This window comes from Corvus hawaiiensis, chromosome 1, assembly GCF_020740725.1.
Source record: "Corvus hawaiiensis isolate bCorHaw1 chromosome 1, bCorHaw1.pri.cur, whole genome shotgun sequence".
In the NCBI taxonomy this organism is placed as follows: Eukaryota; Metazoa; Chordata; class Aves; order Passeriformes; family Corvidae; genus Corvus; species Corvus hawaiiensis.
In genome coordinates this window covers 29501475-29521006 of record NC_063213.1, presented here as the reverse complement: position 1 = coordinate 29521006, position 19532 = coordinate 29501475, and the positions used below count along the sequence as shown (strand labels likewise).

The window sequence follows — 19532 nt, the reverse complement described above, 5'->3', positions numbered from 1 at the left end:
TGCACCTGTTCTCCTTCAGGACATCAATCTATCTCCAGTATTTCTGCTTGTACTGTTGTATAAAATGTGTTGGTGGGTTGGCATATTGTCATATCATAACATCACTGCCATTACTGAAAATCACAGAAAGTCACCATTATTTTTCTTGGTCTCATTTGTCTAACCTTCAAATTATTTGAATTAAATAAACAAAACTTTAAACATGATGAAAAAAGCATAAATCTCAAAGAGTTAATGGGTAATGATGATCAACTCCCTTCAGTTCTGTCAGTTGTACAAAGGGAATGTGAACTCAGTCATGTTTCCTCGTTCATAGTACAAGAGAGTTGATGAAATAATACAGAATTTCAATCATGTACTAAATACCAGAGAGAGGTTTATAATTGCCTGGCATCTAATTTTTTTTTTTTTTTTACTTGCTACAAGTACTTCCTTTCTTTGCTCATGTTTATAAATTTTGCATATCTGCATTCTTTTCTTGTGTATTGACTTATAAACATTCCAGATTTAAAAATCCAAGGTATGAGGGCTGTTAAAATATAGGATCCATTCAAATTCTTTTATTTCCATTTCATGTGTTTACCATTATTTTGTAGGTCTGACTTGGAAGAATATCTGAAGATGAATGTTGAAGACACACAAAAATCACAATATACTCTGAGTTACTTGGAATTTCCTCTGTGTTCTCATTGTGGATTTGTATTGGAGTTTACAATAGAGTTATGATCATGAGAAGAAAGATTTCAAAATACACTCAACACTCTTACAACAAGAAATGCAAATTAGAGCATCCTATCTTGTGGTCATACATGCAAAAGAAAACCCAAAACCCCACAAAAAACAAATGGACAGCAAAACTGAAGCCCTGGCATACTAAAAATTGTCAGTAAAGACTAGCAAAAATACAAATCCAACCAAACCTCATTGTTACTTATTTATATGCAAGAAGTTTCAGACTTACAAGAATGATATCAGCAGGGACTTTAGTCTTTTATTTTTTAGGTAACAGAAAACATGAATTGCCATTAGTTGGGTCTCATTTATTGGTTTTGCTGAACAAATTTGAATTTGAGCTACAGAAACATTCTCCCTCACTCCTGGAAGAAAAAAAAGGTGACCCCCTTCTATCTGACAATACTTGCAATTATGATACTTCAGATGCATTTAAATGGCAGTGACACTACCTAGGAAGTCTGACCGTGACTATAACAGCTGTTAATGAAAAAAATCCACACAATTATAACAATGGGTAACTTGATGAAAAATGTAGACACACCACGCAAAGACGTTTAAGAAAGGAAGGTTCACAGAATAGTCCAGAAAATGTGAAACATAGGAAGGTAATTTTTCTCCTTGAATTCCCTCCTCCTTCCACCACCTCTAATTTAATGGAATTTTAGACCAAAACAACTTTCCCAAACAAATGAGTTCTACTCCAGGAAGAAGACTTCATATGTTTTGTACAGAAAGGGAGGACTTTCTATACACCTCAGACAGGTGTCCCACAGGAAACTTACTGCATATTCCCTTCATCTTTGCTTGTCAGAAAAAGCAGCACAGAGTGGACTGACAGATGCTTGCTGCATACATTTGACTTCAATGAAAATTTAGCACTCATACTAAAAACTCTCCCATCTTTGAGCCAGTGAAAAGGAGAGGGAAAGTAGACAGAATTAAAAAGAAATGTCATAGAAACAAGTCAAAATTATGTCTCTAACAAAATATTTCCTATGGACATCAGGCAGCTATTAGGTGGCTTGGTGAAAGCTTAGGATGCTTCTCAAAAGCCCTTTATCGCCAACAGTGCAAATGAGGTTAATGGACTCATTTTCACTCTGTGATTCACTTCTTCTGTTCTGTTTCTTTGTTTTATGCAGATAATTGGAAACAACAAAGGAACATCATTCTCTAGAGCTTAGTAGGGAAGTTCACTTCTTTCCAAAAACACAAATTCAAGAGAAGAAAAAGAAGGAAAACAAAACCAGTGGGCAGAAAATAAGAGTTATACAGAAGGGTGATAGGCAATTAGCACCCACCCTCCCACATACACCAGCACACATTCACACAATCTACAGAAATGCCTGATCTTAACACAGCTTCACCTAAGTCTTTAGGCTTGAATAAAACATCACTGCTGTCTGTCCCTTGGGAGGATCTCAGAAGTGCTGGGAGATGGCACTGGAGAGGTAAAAGGTAAGGGGAAAAAAAGACTTTAACAGTACTGAACATAATATTCTCTGACAGAGAAATAAAGAATACTCTTATGGTTTAATTAAAGTTTTTCAGAACTAGAAAAGCTAGTTCTATGAGCAGAAGTCACAAAGTATTCTGATTTCCACATCTCCTTTATTCAAATGTTGCTGCAAGTGTTACAAAAATCTGGCTCTGCTGGTCAATGACAAGCATTTTTGAGAAAATATTGTACTGCAGTACTGAAATGAAACTTCTAAATCTTTTCTTCACCAGAGACAGTAACATTGCCTATAAAATACATTTGCTGTATTGATACCGGGAGACAGAAATATAAAGAGGCTCACTTATTTTGGGATCAGAGAAAGGGAAAGTTTGGAGAACAAAACACTTGCATACATATAGTAGCTCCTTGAAAGATGAAGTAGGCTATCAAAGAGCGTTCAGAGCATGCTAGAAATGCTATGCAACCTCTCCAAGCACTAATTCAATGGACTGAGCTTTCTCAGTATTTTGAAAGGTCAACAAAAATAGCAGTGGGATTGGATGAATATCTTTATACACTGCTATCTTTAAATCTCATCATTTAACTTCTGCATCTGTTATATATCTTTATATTTCAGAATACAAATGTTTAACAGTGTATCTGTAACTACTGTATTCAGTTCTTTAGCAAAGAAATCTACTAGATTCATTTTCACAATGAAAATATATCATCACCAAAGAATTGATAATTCTTTCTGCTAGCCATCTAGCATTTTGCAGAAACCAAACATACAATTCAAGAAGAAGTTATCACTCCCTAACCAACTATAGGTATTTGCAGAAAATAAGTGTTTGATGCTTTCTTATCGGAACTTATTTCTAAGGAAACTAATGAAAACATCTTTGATGGTCCAAATGTTTGAGGTTCCCCAATATTCTCTTCTCTACATCCTCTTCTTGCAAATGTTATTTATTAAAAGCCATGACTTGGTGTGCTTCTAAAGACAAGTAAGGAGAATCATGTACATTTGGAGGGAATAGAACAAAGACACCTTTGCCTTATAAGACGCAGACCATGAATATAAAGATTAGGTTTCTAACATAGATCCAAAAGACCGGCTTTAAGTTGCAGTTTTTAATATATTATTTATCTATATTTATCTATTTTTATCTATATTTATCTATATCTATGTCTATATCACCTATATATCATACATTTATATAGCAATTTTCATGTGGGACTTATAAATGGGTACTGTAAATTAAACTTCCTCAGATTCACAGCTTCAGACAGTTAATGTAAGTATAGTGTTGCAAATGCAGATTTTGAAATAAACTTGGGGCATGAAGGTTAGGACACCACCGTTCTTTTGACATACCTTTAGAAGACCTTTCAGAGGATGAGAGATACTAAGGAAAAACAAACACCCCAGAGTTTGTGTAACAGGACCATGTGTTTGCATGAACAGATGTGGGAATGAGACTTCAGGGAATTCATGATTGACTTCCATATCCCACTAGAGCAATATCTGCATGCACACTTGTTTTTTATGGAAGAATGGTGAAATTATAAAGTACAGGTCAGCAATCACAAATCAAGCAGATTTCATAGTCCAACTGAAATGACAACAAATCAACCTGACTTTTGACCGAGGAAGGATATAAAAACTACCTGGAGAAACCAGACAATCTATCCCTCACAGACAAAGAAACCGACGTAAAAGACATTTCAGAAGAAATCAATCAATAAATCTCTCTCCAGAGATGTAATAGTGATCTAGGGATTTTACCTATCAAAACTAACACGATGTATTATGTACAGCATTTCTTCTCATTGTCTCCTATGTGTGCTTAACAACTCCATTTCATTAGAATGTCCCAGGCTGTTCTGACAAGTTGAACATATATATGGCTTAGCAACAAAATAATTTTCACGCTTTAGCATGTGGAAATGGTCTGTGCTAGAACTCTTACTGGAGGCAATAGGCTAAAAAACCAGTATTAGCTGAATTACAGGTATTGGAAAATATGCATGTTACAGCACCAGGAAGTTTAATTCTTTTGACAGACGAACTTTATTTGATAATTAATTGAAAATAACCTTGAAATTATTTTTTTCCCTTTCTACTTAGGGTACTTCATGTAACACTAAATTTTCCATCCCTTGAGTAATGTTATGACTATTTATAGTATCACATTTATATTTATTTATTTTTATTAGACATGCACCTTGTAAATTTGAAAAAAAAATCAATTTTTAACACTGATAAATTCTTCTTTTAAAATGTATGTTCTCTGTCTGAAAAATTAATGTTCAACCTCAAATGTGTGGGACACTTCAAAAGTGCAACCTGCAATTTTTTTGGAAAAAAATTTTTTTGACACACAAACACACTTTTTAATATAGAAATTTAAATGTCAATTTAAAAAATCCAAGAGTTTTGATGACCTTTTTTGATTTTCATAAATGCTAACATAGAAGAGCAAGCACAATAAACATTGAAGGCACAATTTTTAAGAGCTCTTTTTAGTATATGGACTGTCGAAAGACAAAAAATACTGAACTAAGGCTTCAACCTATGAGAGCTTCTTAATTATCCACAATTATGACAGTATTTAAAAAACAGCAAAATGTTAAGATCTGTCCTGAACAATAATATTTGTTTTTTCTTCTTCAGGATTTCAAACTTGAAAAGTTAAGTTAATTACTCTACTTGGTGCCTTTTATTTAAACTATTAAGATACCCCTTTCTCTGAAATGTTTAGAGATCAGAGAAATTATTCCAAGTTAGATTGTATAGAACTTCTCAGGGCTTCCTTTGTAAGAATAAGAAGGTGTAAAAATGTTCTGAGAAGTGAAATTAAGTTTAGTATTGTACTCTTTGATGAGTAGCACCTAGGTATTCAACTCATAATAAGATCCACATGAATGAATTACATCCTGAACTCCATTTCACCTGTTATAGACTAAAAGACAACAGCACTTTAAGCGTGTATTTGTTTTGATATTTTTTTTTACCTCCAAAGAAATATTTTTCTCCAGTCTTGACTTGCAGAGGGCTGTTTGTTCGAACAGCTGAAGCTTCATCGCCATCAATGGTGAGGACAGCAAAATTTTCCTTAGCTAGGAATCGAACTTCATGCCACTGTCCATCATTGAGACCAGAGCCTATGAAGAGCAAAAAAACATTGCAACATTTTACTTACTCCAATATTTATTATCTCTAAGGGTTTCGTGTGTTTCTCTCCCAGGCTCATTATATAAGGTTTCATAAAGGCTACTGCAGAAATGAAATCATTTTAGTGTGATAACAAGGTATTGTTATTAAAGTAACTATAACAAAGAAATCCACATTATATCATAAATACAAGTCTTGGGACTACTGAAGTGTCCATGCTTGCAGGCATAATAGTATCTAACTACAGATGTTATCACTCACCTTTCCTATTGAAAGGCCATATTCTGCATTTTACTAATAAAGGATATGTTTAAATCATTTCTATGATCAAGATCAGAAGGAAAAGATGTTGGTTCATCCATTTAACTATAGTGAGTAACAGTGCCAAAGGGCACATTATGCTCATATTAAGCTTGAACAAGTTAAATGTTACCAAGAAAAGGGAAAGGAAAAATAAGAGGGGAAAAGGCTCACATAGGTGGAGAACTCACAGCTAATCCTGTCATTGGGATGTGGGGCTACTCACAGAAGAGGAAGACATTATCACAGAGGTACTGCAAAACCAGCAAATGTCTGAAAACCCCACAATCTTAGGGGAGCACCATCCTCCCAATACCGGCAGCAGTGGAGCAGATGGAATTGTTCATTCATTCAGATATTTTAAAACCCCCTGAATTAATATACTTCTAATATAGTCTCCAGCAGCTGGCAGAAAGCCAATTTGCCTGGCACATTAAGAACTGCAAAAGGGTACTAGTTTGTTGTACTCATTTCCGTGAAGACAGTTTATGTTGGGTCAGCAAATAAGTAGCAAATGCTGTAGTAAAAGAAAATTCCAAGTTATGGCACCTCTTACAAGTAACATTTTCTGCACCTAGATGAAGTCACCTTAGCAAAATGTCATTTGCCAAAATAAACCACAACGCAAAGTAATAAGATGTTTCTAAAATTAAGTGGGATGCAAATGTCAGCAGAAGTATAATGCAAGATAACTTATCAAAATATTCAAAAGAATGTTACTTTCTCTGAACAAGGAATAATAGTCATGGCAAACAGATATACCTAAACATCTGATGAATATTTTTTCCTAGTGTTTTCACATCTTTTTTTTAAAATATGAGATCAAGTGGTGAAATAACAGAGTGCTCTTCTCAGAATATTCTCAGAAAAATCATTAGTATGAATAAAAGTGGCAGAAGCCTCTTGAAAATGTATCAGTAAGAAATTTTTCTACTAATGCTTATAAGCTTATTCAATCTAGAGTAAGAACAGATGAAAGACTTAATATACCAAATATGAGGGAATTTTTCTGTTTGTAAGCTCTTTCTCTTTCATTTTCTTTACATTTGAAAAAGAAGAAACTGAAAAACATATCATTATAACCCAGATAAAATTAATTTCCACTGATAATTAACTAAGAAAGAAAAAGACAATTTTTTATAGACTTCCAAACCAGAATTGTTAGAGAATGTGCTACTGCAACTGAAGCTTATCAGAACATACTTAAAACCCCAATTTTCAAGTCTGAGATGACCTAATATTAAGAAATTTATTGTATATTTTTATGGAGGTATTCAGTATGACCTTGAATGGAATAACAATGACTAAAGACTCCTGGACAAAATTAAGAACTGGCTATTAAAACATGGGGAACAAAAGCAGCGGTATGAGCTGTTCATCATAAAGGGAGGTATGTCTAAAACATTGTCTGGGAAGGGGGATAGTGCAGAAACCAAGACACAACAGGTTATGAGACAAGAAGGTGCACAGCTGAGCACAGCCAAACCTCTCTGCTCCAGGCAGTGAGAGGTGAGGGGAAGCAGGGCAGAAAGAGCCCTGCCAGTTCCAAGGGAGAGCAGAAGCAGAGACGGGAGGGGCTCTGCCCACCAGAGCAGAGGAACAACTGAAGCAACAGGAGCAGAAGTGTCCTGGTCTTAGCCCTGCATCCCCTCTTGTGCTGCTCAGGAAGTGGACGTAGAGGACTTGTGACTGAGGAAATTGAGCTTCAAGAAGAAGGAGGAAGAAAGGTGTTGTTTTAATGATTGCCTTTGTTTCTCATTACCTAGACTTATTTTAATCGGCAATGAATTAAATTAATTTTCCCAAGCCGAGTCTGTTTTGCTTGCAGCTGTAATTGGTACATTATCTCCCTGTTTTTATCTCACTTCATGAACTTCTCAATCTTATTTTCTCCCCTTTCCCTGTTGAGAAGTGGGAGTGAGAGAAGCCACCATGACAACTTGTGGAGCTAAAGACAGATGATTATGCTATGAAATTGGAAATTCACTGTACTTCATATAATAAGGCTAAGTTCACCATCCTCACCTCCTGAAGATACTCCTTTGTAAAAGAATGACCTGAAAGTGCTAATGAGAAAAGTGTTTTAAATTAAATATAGCATGCGATGCAAAATACTTCAATTATTTTAATCTGTATTTTTGTATTTTGTGTTTGTACTGTGCTCTCCCCATGTGCAGTGAAGGGAAAACCCCCCCAAGCTCACCAGCAGCATGCTGAGAAACTGAACATTACAATGACTCAAGGCAAAAAGCAGGTGGAGGGAAGGTGGATCAGCAGAACGGGTGGTTCTCCTGAGCAGATCGAAAAATGAGAGCATGAGGAGAGCTGCAGGTTAAGAGCAAAAGTGATTTCATGCATTCTCTCTGTGTGCACAGCATTTAGCAAGATGTACTAAGGGAACACATTGCTGTCTGTAAGCTGCTTGCTAGAGGCATGATTGGAGAAGCATTGTTGTTTTGACTGTATTAAAAATATCTGCCCTTAGAAGTTAGCATCATTCCTGTCAGTCCCTGAAAGAGGACATTGTTTCTTCTTTATCAACTCTTCAGTGTATTGATACAAAATAATCATAAATTAAGGCTGTTTTCTTCTTAGCTACAGGTATTAACCATCCTCATGGAGCTTTGCAGTATGACAGTAATATTCCCAACTGTTCTGGCTCAAAGTTGCCATAAAATTCTTGTGCAATTTTAAGTTTGCTTAGAAAACTTACTGGTACATTTTTTCCTGTGGAATTTACTCATGAATGCAAATGAGGATTGCTTATTAATACTCAGCAAGTACTTGCTATTTTCTGTACAGAATTGTGCTCCCCAGTCAAAAAACTAAAACCACCTTTTATCTCTGCCACTGTTTTTATCTGATTTTTTATTTACATGTATTAGCAGCAGTAGTGTTAACCCTCTTTTATAAATGAGACAATGATTTGTGTCACGAACTTAAATTATTATGGAGATATGTGATATATTCAATATATATATATTATGGGGGATAAATTTGTATAGCTGCATTTCCTACTTCTATAGTAATATTTTATTACAAGCCTCATGTATATTGAGGAATGATTTTTGCTTTCTGAGATCTTTATATAAACCAAGACTCATTAGTAAGAGTAGATCATTATAAAGAGTTGTAATAAAAGAATTTTCAGCTGGAAAGTTTAGAACGGCCTATGCATAGTGATTGTTTCTCATTGCAATTCAATTTTCTCATCTGAGCTGATACATATATTTATTTGCATTCCTATTTTTCTTACTCTAACTTTTTTGATATGCAAGTTGAGGAAAAAAAAAAAAAGAAATACATATTGCTGCCACCACAAATTCCCTACTGAGTTCTGGAAAAGATGGTTTCATATGCAAATTAAATATGTTAATGAAATGTATTCTCTCTATCTAGGTCTTCTATTTAAATGACATTATTTTAAAAGTAGGACTCTTGAGTTAGGCACTTTGATTGAACAAGAAGAAACAGATGTTTTGCTTATTACAGACATGGAAGAAGAACTAGATTAACGAATAGCAAAAAAGTACAAGGGTTTAATACATAATGGAAAATTTAGAAAGATAACATCTGGTCGAGCTTTGCCTCGAGGAAAACTATAGTAGCAAAAATCTCAAATTCTTCTACAGATAACCTTGTGTGATAAAATCTTCTTTTAAAAGGAAGTCCTTGCAGTGACTATCAATGAGTGCTAGCTTATACAGTCTGCTGATTTACATTGACAAAATTCTTCTGAAGTTAACAGCATAACAGCTGCCACATCAGAACAGAACCTTGTCTTGATTTTGATATAGGACTGTAACCCAAAATTCAGTTTAAATGTTTAAGAAGAAAACAAGGGAAGAATACTACCATTAGCTCCCGGAAGCACTGGAGCAGTGCAAGGCTATGCAGCTGCGTATGGGTTGTTAGCTCTTAACATACATTAGTAAATATTTTGTATTATAATGTCTTGCATATTCTTACTAGGAGATGAAGCCCTCAATACTCAGCCTGAAGACAGAGGGATAGGTTTGCTTGTTAGTTTTCACTTTAGCCAGCCAGAGCCATGTTTGGCGATGGTGTTGTAATTGCTGTTCCAGGCTAATCACTCACTAATTCAGTACAACTTTGTACTAGTATTTCTCACTATAAGAAAAAAAGCCAACAACGTTTTGTTTGAAACATTCAGCTGTGTTCAAATATACAGCAATATATGTCATGAATATTTAATCAGAAAAAAAAATATAATTACAAATGCCGTGCTTTTCTGTATTTAGATAATCGTAATTTTAAACCAGAAAAGCAAAATCACAGCTCCTCCTAGAATAATATTTTAGATAGTTTTGCAATAAGCTGTCTAAGTATGTAATCTGTTTTAGGACTTTTGATTCAGAAAAGACATTTTTATTTTAATTTTTATTCATTTTTTGGCCATCTCAATGAACAGTAAGATAAGACAGTGGAAAATGAAGTCCTTGAAGGTATTTTGATGGTGGAAACCCCTGTTCTCCAACAGAAACAAAACAGCTATGGCAAATTTTGTCCTCATGTGCAAGCTCAGAGTTCTTTTTTAAGGTGAGTAGGTGGAAAAATGTCCCAATTTTGCCCATTGGTGATATTTGACTTATACTGATTTTCCCCTGCAAGCTAATACCAGAAGAGAAAAAATGATCATTTAGCTCTATATGCATCTCTAGCCTTGTATGTATAGGAGGTATTTTTAAAAGGGTAGGAAATCTTGTTGTTTCCACAGTTAATATTGTTGCGCAGGAAACAGAAAAGGCAGCAAATACATAAATCTACAATGCTGCAGAGCCTTTAAAACATTCAAACATATTCTTATAAAAGGCTTGCTACTGGGGATTTTAATGTAATGAACCATAAACCTGGCAAATAATGGTCAAATTCATAAAGATTTATTTTTGCTCTGTCTTTTACTGAAAAGTAATAAAACCAGATAAAATAAAGTTTGCTCTTGAATGTCAGAAAAAAATGCAAATTCTGTTTAGACACTTGTAGAATTGTGCAACTGCTGAAACGATTTTATCTTTTAACGCACAGGCCTTGTCCTCTCCTCTCTCTGCTGTTCTTCACACATTCTTTATTCTCAGTAAAAAAAATAAAATTAAATTTGTTTTTCGCCTTAGATATGAAAATATATACACCTGGAAATTAGAATGTCAATATATGTTTTGGTTTGCAGAAAGAATGCTGTTTTTAAAGATCAAACACAACTTTGCCACTGCCCTCTTCCTCTATTCCAGTCAATGTCACATCAGGAAATGTTGGTTTCAAAATGCAGTCTGGTGACCCAGAATTGCATAAGATACCTACTCAATGGCAATCATCTCCATGAATGCCTCCAGGAATAATCTTTACTAAGAAACAGGCAATGGTCACTCATTGTCTATGAGTGACCATTACTAATAAAAATATTATCTAGCATAACTGTTATGCTAACGTAGCATATTACTTATTATTTAGCATAACTGTTCTGAACTCCCCAAAACTCTTTGCACACCACTGTCTAGCTTTATGTGCGTTTTTAGCTGGCAACACTATAATTACCATACAGCATCGTGCCTCATATCCAAACAATCATCATATTTGAGACTTAAAGACACTTCCCTACATCTAACAGTACCTAGAACACAATCAACTTTCTTGACTTAAAACTATGAACATGCTAATGCAAAATATGATCTATTCTTAGGACTCAAGCAATTTCAATAATAATTACCAAATCTGGCAATTTAACTCCACTTTATCCTACAAATACACTTCATAGAAGAAACACCCAGATTTTTTCCTGGAAAATTTTAATATATTTTTTTTCTTGTAAATGATAAGAAATAAACTATTTTAGAAACAGCATTATACTTATAAAGCTTTAATTTCATTCTATAATTTTTACCATCATTGACTAGATACCCTACTGCACTGAATTATTATTATTATTTTTATAAGATAAGCATCTTATTATTTTGATAAGTGAGCTGACCAGTACTTTCCATCTTACGAAACTTTAAGATACTTTTTTTGTGGCTATTATTCTGTCATACTTTGTTTAGCTTTTCTTGGGAAGGCCTTTCTGAATTTGAAATCCTTTTGTATCACTACAATTATTTATATTTATTGTATATTTATTATTTAAATGGGTAAATTTGAAAAGAATAGAGGAGGTAAACTTCAGTATTTTGCCTTATCTTTGGACTAATCAAGTTTAGATACCTACAAAACCATGACAGAGATAGTTCTTATTCTTTGCACTTTCATGCTGGCTGAACAATATAAGAAACTAAAATAAGTAGATATTCCAGACAGGGGAGTAAAGTGAATCGGTAACTTTTAATTTAACAATACTGAAGTATTCAGTGAAAAGAAGCATAGACTAATGGTATTTCCCTAGATTTTCTCACTAGTTCCCAACTTAAACACTTTCATTTTGTTGTAAACAGCATACTTAATTGCAAAGAGAACAGAACTCGGTGCAGAGGGTTTTGTTGGTAAGAAAAAAACAAGTACAAAAAGCAGAAAATCTCCATTGAACTAAAAGTAAATTGAAATTTTCTGACCAACAGCTAATATCAAAGGTAACTTTGGTTTGATATTTTAAATGCCTGAGACTAGCTTACCAGCCTGGGCTCTGAATCAACTAGAATATTTAAGAAAACATTTTTTAGTAGGAGATTATTCAAGGGTATAAAAGCTGTGCACATCTTAAAGTACTCTGGCAAACTGAAGCCTAAATATGTCTCAGATATCCAAACAGTTCTTTCAATGCAGATCTTGTGGCGGTCATCAATGCATGACTGAGAATTTGAAGCATATGATGGGAGAAGAGGTGATTGAGCTTTATCACTTGTGGTACACTAAAACAGCTTTTATGTTGCTCATTTGACAATACTTTTAAATCAGCACCTGTAACACTTTTATTATGCTCCTGCTTAGAAGATATAGGAAGCTCTAGGCACAAGATTTTCTGAAAGGAAATTCATGAAGAGCAGCCCTCTTCAGGTCTTAATCCTATTATACAAAAATTCTGTTTGTATTTTTGTCTTCATTGTACATAGGCCTCACACAACAAATAGGAGAAACATTGCACTTTTTCTTCTACATTAAATATAGCACTTTTTACAAGGATTTGCTTGTACCTCGGCCTCTGTCCCAGAGGCATGTACCACAGAAAAAGCAAACCCACCAGAAAAAATTACTAAATGTTGGCATTATCTAGCAAATACCAATGACCAATTTATTAGTGTTTCTTCATGATCTATTTTTAATTAAACTCAAACTACATTAACCTGTTTCTTATTTAAAAAACATTTGGTTTTTTAAACCTGGAATACTCCACTGCCAGAACCAAACAGTGCTAAATGTGAAGACAGATTTTCTTTGAATGACTCTCCATGGGGCGGTTGAAACCCTGTTAGTGACACATTGAGGCTGGACTAAACCTTGCTACAGACCAGTTCTGCAGCCAAAAACAAAAGCAGAGAACTTCACAGCAGAAGGCAGTTTTGTGCATTAACCAGGGTCCTATAGAGGTGGAGGTAAAGGTTCACACTGTGAACTGCATTTTGGTTTTAATTTGTTGCTGAAGTGTGCATATAAAGCAAATCTTGCAGTTGTCCCCTCATAGTGGACTTTGCTTTGTATTAGTCTCCATGCCTGAGAACTGTATTTTCTTCAGATGAAACTAGGTCCAAACTCACAAACTGCAGTCTCATGTGCAAATGACTGCATGGACTTTCAGGTCTCAGCATGAATTGTTCTGTTCTGTTCACTCCTACTGTGCTGCACTGCTTGCTACTGAAGACAGAGCCAGGTCTAAAATGTTGAAAGCATTTGCTGTGGACATTGGGATCTTGATTCGAAAAAAAACCAGCCTGTTCTCTTCTATCAAAAGGAAAAAGTGATAAAACACCACCCTGCCGTACCACTGTGAAAGGGAGAAGCTCAAGAGGCTCCTTGCTCCAAGAAGAAAATATTTGCTCCATAATTTGCATGTATTTGCTGTCACAGATCACTATTTCTGTTGTGTTAAGCAGGTATAAGTTTTTAAAACCAGAAGCTGACAGAGAAAAATAGACAATAAAGTTCTTAGTGAATCAATAGTAAAGCCTTAATATAATGATAATTTCAAATGATCAACTTTATTAACTAAAAGTATTTTTTAATAGAATCATAGAATCACTACGGTTGGAAAAGACCCCCAAGATCAGCAAATTCAGCCTTTGACTGAACACCATCATGGCAACTAAACTGCAGCACTAAATGCCAGTTCCAGTAATTTCTTGTAAACTTCCAGGGATGATGACTCCACCATCTCCCTCAGCAGCCTGTTCCAATGTTTAACCACACTTTCAGTGGAAACATTCTTCTGGGTATCCAGCCTGAACCTCCCCTGGCACAGCTTGAGGCTACGTCCTCTTGTCCTGTCTGTACAAGACAACATTGTTGTTACACATTATGTTTTCTTTGTTAAGGGCACAGTAAGAGGTAAACATAAAATACATTCTGTCTCAAAGGAAGACACAATAAAAATATTTGGATCTTAGGGAGGGGTTTTCTAAGAAAAACATAAAAACATAATTAAAATGCTAGCATTGTAGGACTGCTTTACATTTTACTGAATATTACCTTTCACAGGCTGCTGTTGGATAATGAAAGTTATATCTCAAAGACAAGATAGGGTGTACTCTGACTATGTCCATTAACTGACCTAGGTTTTAAAAGTGTATTTCATGTGTTCGTTTAGAAGGAAGTATCTAATGAAAGCAGCCTTTCAGCATAAAAGAAATTCTAAGGAGTAAATAAACTTGAAAACGTCTCCAGCCCCTCTGCTTCCCTGCCAGTTTGATATGGCAGCATTCTCTCTCACCTGCATTTTTCACTGGGGGTTGTCAAAGAGGAAAGTGTTGTTTAAATAACTAAACCTCACACATTTGAAAAGGTATTAGACCATCTATTCTTCAAATATACAATATATGTAAGTGCCTTATTTTGCTAGTCCTTAACACAGCATTAGATGAACCGCAAATTTCAGTGGAGTTTTCCCCAGACTCCTGGAAAAAGAGGAATGACTCTCCCAGCAAGAGAGAAAAGTCAGTTCCTTCAAATACAGCCACATAGCAGCGGATCTTTCAGCACAGCAGTGATATCAGAGCTGAGCACTGTACCAGTGCTGGGTCCTAGAAGTGCTACCTTTGAAGTGCAGAATGAATCCATTGGCTGTAAGAGAGGAGAGCCAGGAATAGGGCAGCCCTGCCAATATGATTGATAGGACACTGGGAGAGCTGACATGGGAGAAACACAGTGATATGTACCTCACATGCACATGATACCAGTATCTGCTAGTTAGTATCAGAGGGACTAAGAGCTCTGAAACTGTGATGTTATCAATACAACTATAAATTCATATGTCTCAGGAATAACAATAATAAGAAGAATTATTAAAGAGTCACACAAATATATCTTTGTCCTTTAGGTACATGGAGTTTAGATGGGATTAATGGCACTGGAGGGGAAATTGCAATGGTGATCGAAGTAATAACGCCTCTGCTGAAGTCCTGAACCTCCAGGTATCTGTACCAGCCGAGAATTTAGGCCAGCATATGGAAAACCCCTAAACTTTCATGGAGTTGGATTAGATGAGCTGCAGTATCTTTCACACCTACCAGCCTGTGATAATCAAATCCTTATAATGGAGAGGCAGTCACTTTTCCTGGTTACACTTGCTACTAGATTTCATTACAAAAAAATTGCTCCCAACTCAGTTTATATATACTGTACCCACTCATAATTACTGAATCTGTTCTGACAGTGAGGGAATCAACCTGCGCTAAATTAATAACTCCTGAGCTTCAAGTAAATTATTAGAACAAATTTCTGCCTCGAAATGCAACTCCACTCTAGCATCTGCATTGATCTTTGTGTGAATAGAAGGACCAGCAGTTTGTAGAGTAGGTAAGTTTTAATGGATTTTTTATAGAATTTCTTTTTTCTTCTCCTTTTTCCTTCAGGCATTTTGTTAAGGGGAATAATGATAGATTCCAACAGTTCAACAGTTTCCTTACAGTGAAATACAGTACTAATACACATTTCAGAAGCTTTTTAAGATCTTTGCTGACAATTGTAATAACCACTTTACTATTGCTTTTTACTTCACAAAGGTCTTTATATTTATTTAATTTTGTCTTTTTTCTAGTAGGCAAGAGAAGAAATAAATTTTACCAGAAATTTTGTCATATCTGAAAAGATTAGGAAATTAATAATTTAGTCTGTCATGTGATACTTAGGAATAAGGTGACACTTCATGAATTATCAATAATTAAGGTGTCTTCTCCAATTATTTTTTTTTCTGTCCACTTGCCGTTTAATAATTTAATTAGTTTTTAAATAAAAAGTGAGGCCACTATGGAAAATAGAGTTTAAAAATCTAGTAGACATTTCTTTTTCATTTCAGCAGTTTTATTAAAAATTCCTAATGCAAATATAGGTTTTTTGGGGGTCAGAAAATTTCATCTCTCTCCTTATGGTAAAATTTCTTTTCAATAGGAACTTGAACTGCACTGCTATAATGATTTTTCATTGCAGGTTTTCTGTTGCATTTTATGCATTAGGTGGTCTGTCATATGCATAATTAGTAATTATAGGACCCACAGGCAATAAATCATGAAAACATATTATCTTTCCATCATACTTTTCTTGGGTTAGCAACATTCTGATGCACAGTAGAGGCTGTCACTAGCATTTTATGAAGATAGATGATTGAACTATGTGACTCATAAGCTGAATTGTGATAAATCATTCAGTTCGCTCTTGCTAGCAGCCCTGTGACACTGTCAGTTAAACCTGGCTGAGCACACCCTTTTGGCTGTGACAGGAATACATGCAGCTGCTGACACCTGCACCCATGCTGGTGGCCTGGATGCTGGTGAAGGACTGCTGAGGCCAAGCCATCTTAGAAAGTCTATTCTCACTCAGAGGATCCATAATTTCGTTGAGCTCTTTGAGATCTGCTGATAAACCCCTTCTCTCCCCAAAAACAAAATGAACATTTTTTTTTAATTTGAGTGTTTTTATAGAAAATACACATTACAGAAAAGTTACTAGAAGTATTTGCTCTGCTGTCATTCTTGAAAGGCCAGCATGGCAAGAAATGTCTCTGTGAATGGAAGCTACTTTTGAAAAATGGCACACTACAGAACTATCATTTGGTGTTCTAGTGAGAAACAAGGAAAAAAAGACCCAAAAACTTTAATTATGACCCAAAATAAAACTATTTTTAATATAACTACCAGAAGAGATTTGATTCAAAAATTAGTAAATAAAAAGCCAAGTAATTTGAATATGAAATTAATTCTATTGAGGACTTACTGTGTTTTCCCAAATTCCCTAAAATATCCCTTTGAAAGAGACAGTTTGAGATATTTATTTTCTGACCTACTAAAAATGTGAACATGAGGATTTTATTCCTTAAATTCTACTTGTTCATCACTGATACAAATTGACTTCAACAATAAAAACACTATAAAGCAACGAAAGCTTTGCAACAGTCCTAAAAATCCACAGTAAATAAATAAGCAAATAAACATATTTACCATAGTAAATCTGTTGTTTCATGCATGACTGCTTTCATATCACAGAGACCATCTGGAAATGGATTTTTAAACAAAACTTCTCTGAAAATTTGATGGTGTAACTAATGTTGTTTTAGTTTGATGAAAAAAAACATAATAAAGCCCCATCTCAGATTCCAAAGCATGTAAATGGAAATCAAATACCTTTACTGACGAATACCGGTAGAAGTCAAAAACTTTAAATAACACTTTTACTGAAATAGTTTATCTCTACATTGATTTCTAAGTCATTCAATGCGTAATAATTTTGCCAGCTGTTTATAAAAAATTGCCATGCTACTTCATTTAGGATTGGGTTAAACAACCCAGAAAATAAGGGTAGCCTGATAAAACTTCTTGCTCTGAATTTTCCAACATCTTTTTAAACTTCTATGACCTGTCAAACTGGTAATTAAATGTTGATTTATTATAGAAGGATGGCAATTATTGTAGCTCATTTGCTAAGGACTTATGATTTACTTTGCACTATAGAAAATCAGGAAACACACAAAGTCCTTAGTGTTTGATTTCATTCTCTTAAGACATGGCAACAGGGAAACCATTTTAGCTTCACATACTAATATCAGGCTTACAGTTTGGATCATGCTCAGTCACTCTTCACGTAGTTTATATCTTTGTAATGTTACATTTGTTCTCATTGTTACTATCCCCTAGAAATCTCCAGTTGATTCAGTGCTTCAGAAAAGCACTTTGAAGTCAGGAGGAACTTGCTCCAGGTTTCCATAGAAATGTCATGCTTTGGGAGAAGTTGCTCCTGCTGAATTAATGAGGTTGGCTATGATAAAGCTATTCAGGCCTAGCATTGAGAAAGTGCAACGAAGCTTGCATTTTGATGGAAAATCTGGAGGTTGACTCAAATGAAAAGTAAAAAGAATTTAATCTGGATAACAGTTTGAATTCTGATGTTCTTCTTTTTCTGACTGCAGTCATATGGAACATACACATGCACTGCTGGTACTGCTGATGGCAAATTAAACATCCTGAGCCATAAACTTCTAAGTCAAAAGAATCTGCAATTCCTTAATGTGAATATGGGAGATAATCTCCTGTCAGGCGATTTGAAGTTCTTGATTCAACTTCAAACCTTTCCCTGTCTGAGTTTTTGAATCTAAAATGACAGAGTAAGCTTCTGAGTAAAAACCAGAGAATCCACGTTAACAGCAGGAATGATGGTTTGTTTATCAATGATGCAAAAGATTCTTGGCCCCTGTTTCACCAATTTTTAATGGGTTGAGTATCATATAGCAGTGTTGTGGGAATTCTGGATTTTATTTCTCCTATGGTTTTGCACTTACATACTTGGCATCTAAGTGGGGCTATTCCAGCAGAGAATGGGTACTTGGAATTACATTTAAAAACATACAAAATTTACTTTTATAAAACATATAAAACATGGTGGACAAGGCCAAGTTGTTATAATGTGTTACAGTCTGTTTCTAAACATTTGTGACAGTTGTGACTATAATTCAAATACTGGATAGCTCTGCTAGCTGTATGGGCATGTAAAGGGAAAGGCAGGGGAATAGAAAGTATATAAAATATGCACATGTTCTACAGGCCCAGGGCTTTTAATCAAGCATGTCAGCATCTTCCGAAATGATCATATAAGTAAGTTTCAGAATTATAAGGCAAAGACAGAGGGAAGTCAGCCCTCTGGAAATGTTTTGTCTGGATGGTCCTGAAATTACAGGCTTATAGATATTATTACTGGTCAAAGTAAGCATAGCTTACATAGTATAAACCATTTTTTTTCTCTTTAACTATCACACTACTACATGTGACTATAAAAAAAGCTAAGAAGTTAGAAAATGTGTAGCAAGTGCAGAGCATATTTTTAACACAAGACCCACTGATATCCATGAAAAGTTTCCACTGGCAGGGCCTAGGCAGATACAAAGCACATACAGTTCAAACTGTTCACTTTGAATCTATTTTTCAGTGGAGGTTAAGTCATCTTGTAAGTCCACAGCCTGTTCCAATATTGTCATCAGAAACAAGCTGAAACAAAAACTCCAGTGAAACATGTTCTTATTTGTAAAAGAAGTATGATACACACTTACAACAGCACTACTTAAGAAATTTTCAGTGGGCTTATGCCCATGAGCTAGATTTCATGCTGGTGGAATATGATTTTTTATTTGGGTTTTCTTGAATCATGAATCCAAAGATATTGTGCAAGGAGATTATGCAGTGGGACAGACTTCATCAAAATACTTTAGGTTAAAGCACGAGGTATTCAAAGAATACA

The 19532-nt window shown here is 35.0% G+C and overlaps 1 protein-coding gene across 1 annotated transcript in view; it reads right to left on the bottom strand.

Annotated features, from left to right (window-relative positions):
• CNTNAP2 (contactin associated protein 2) overlaps positions 1-19532 on the bottom strand; it is a 1047411-nt gene that overhangs the window by 450313 nt on the left and 577566 nt on the right. Inside the window, exon 9 of the mRNA XM_048297819.1 lies at positions 5195-5344. Within this exon, the coding sequence (XP_048153776.1) occupies positions 5195-5344 (150 nt within the window). The remainder of the gene's footprint in view (positions 1-5194; positions 5345-19532) is intronic.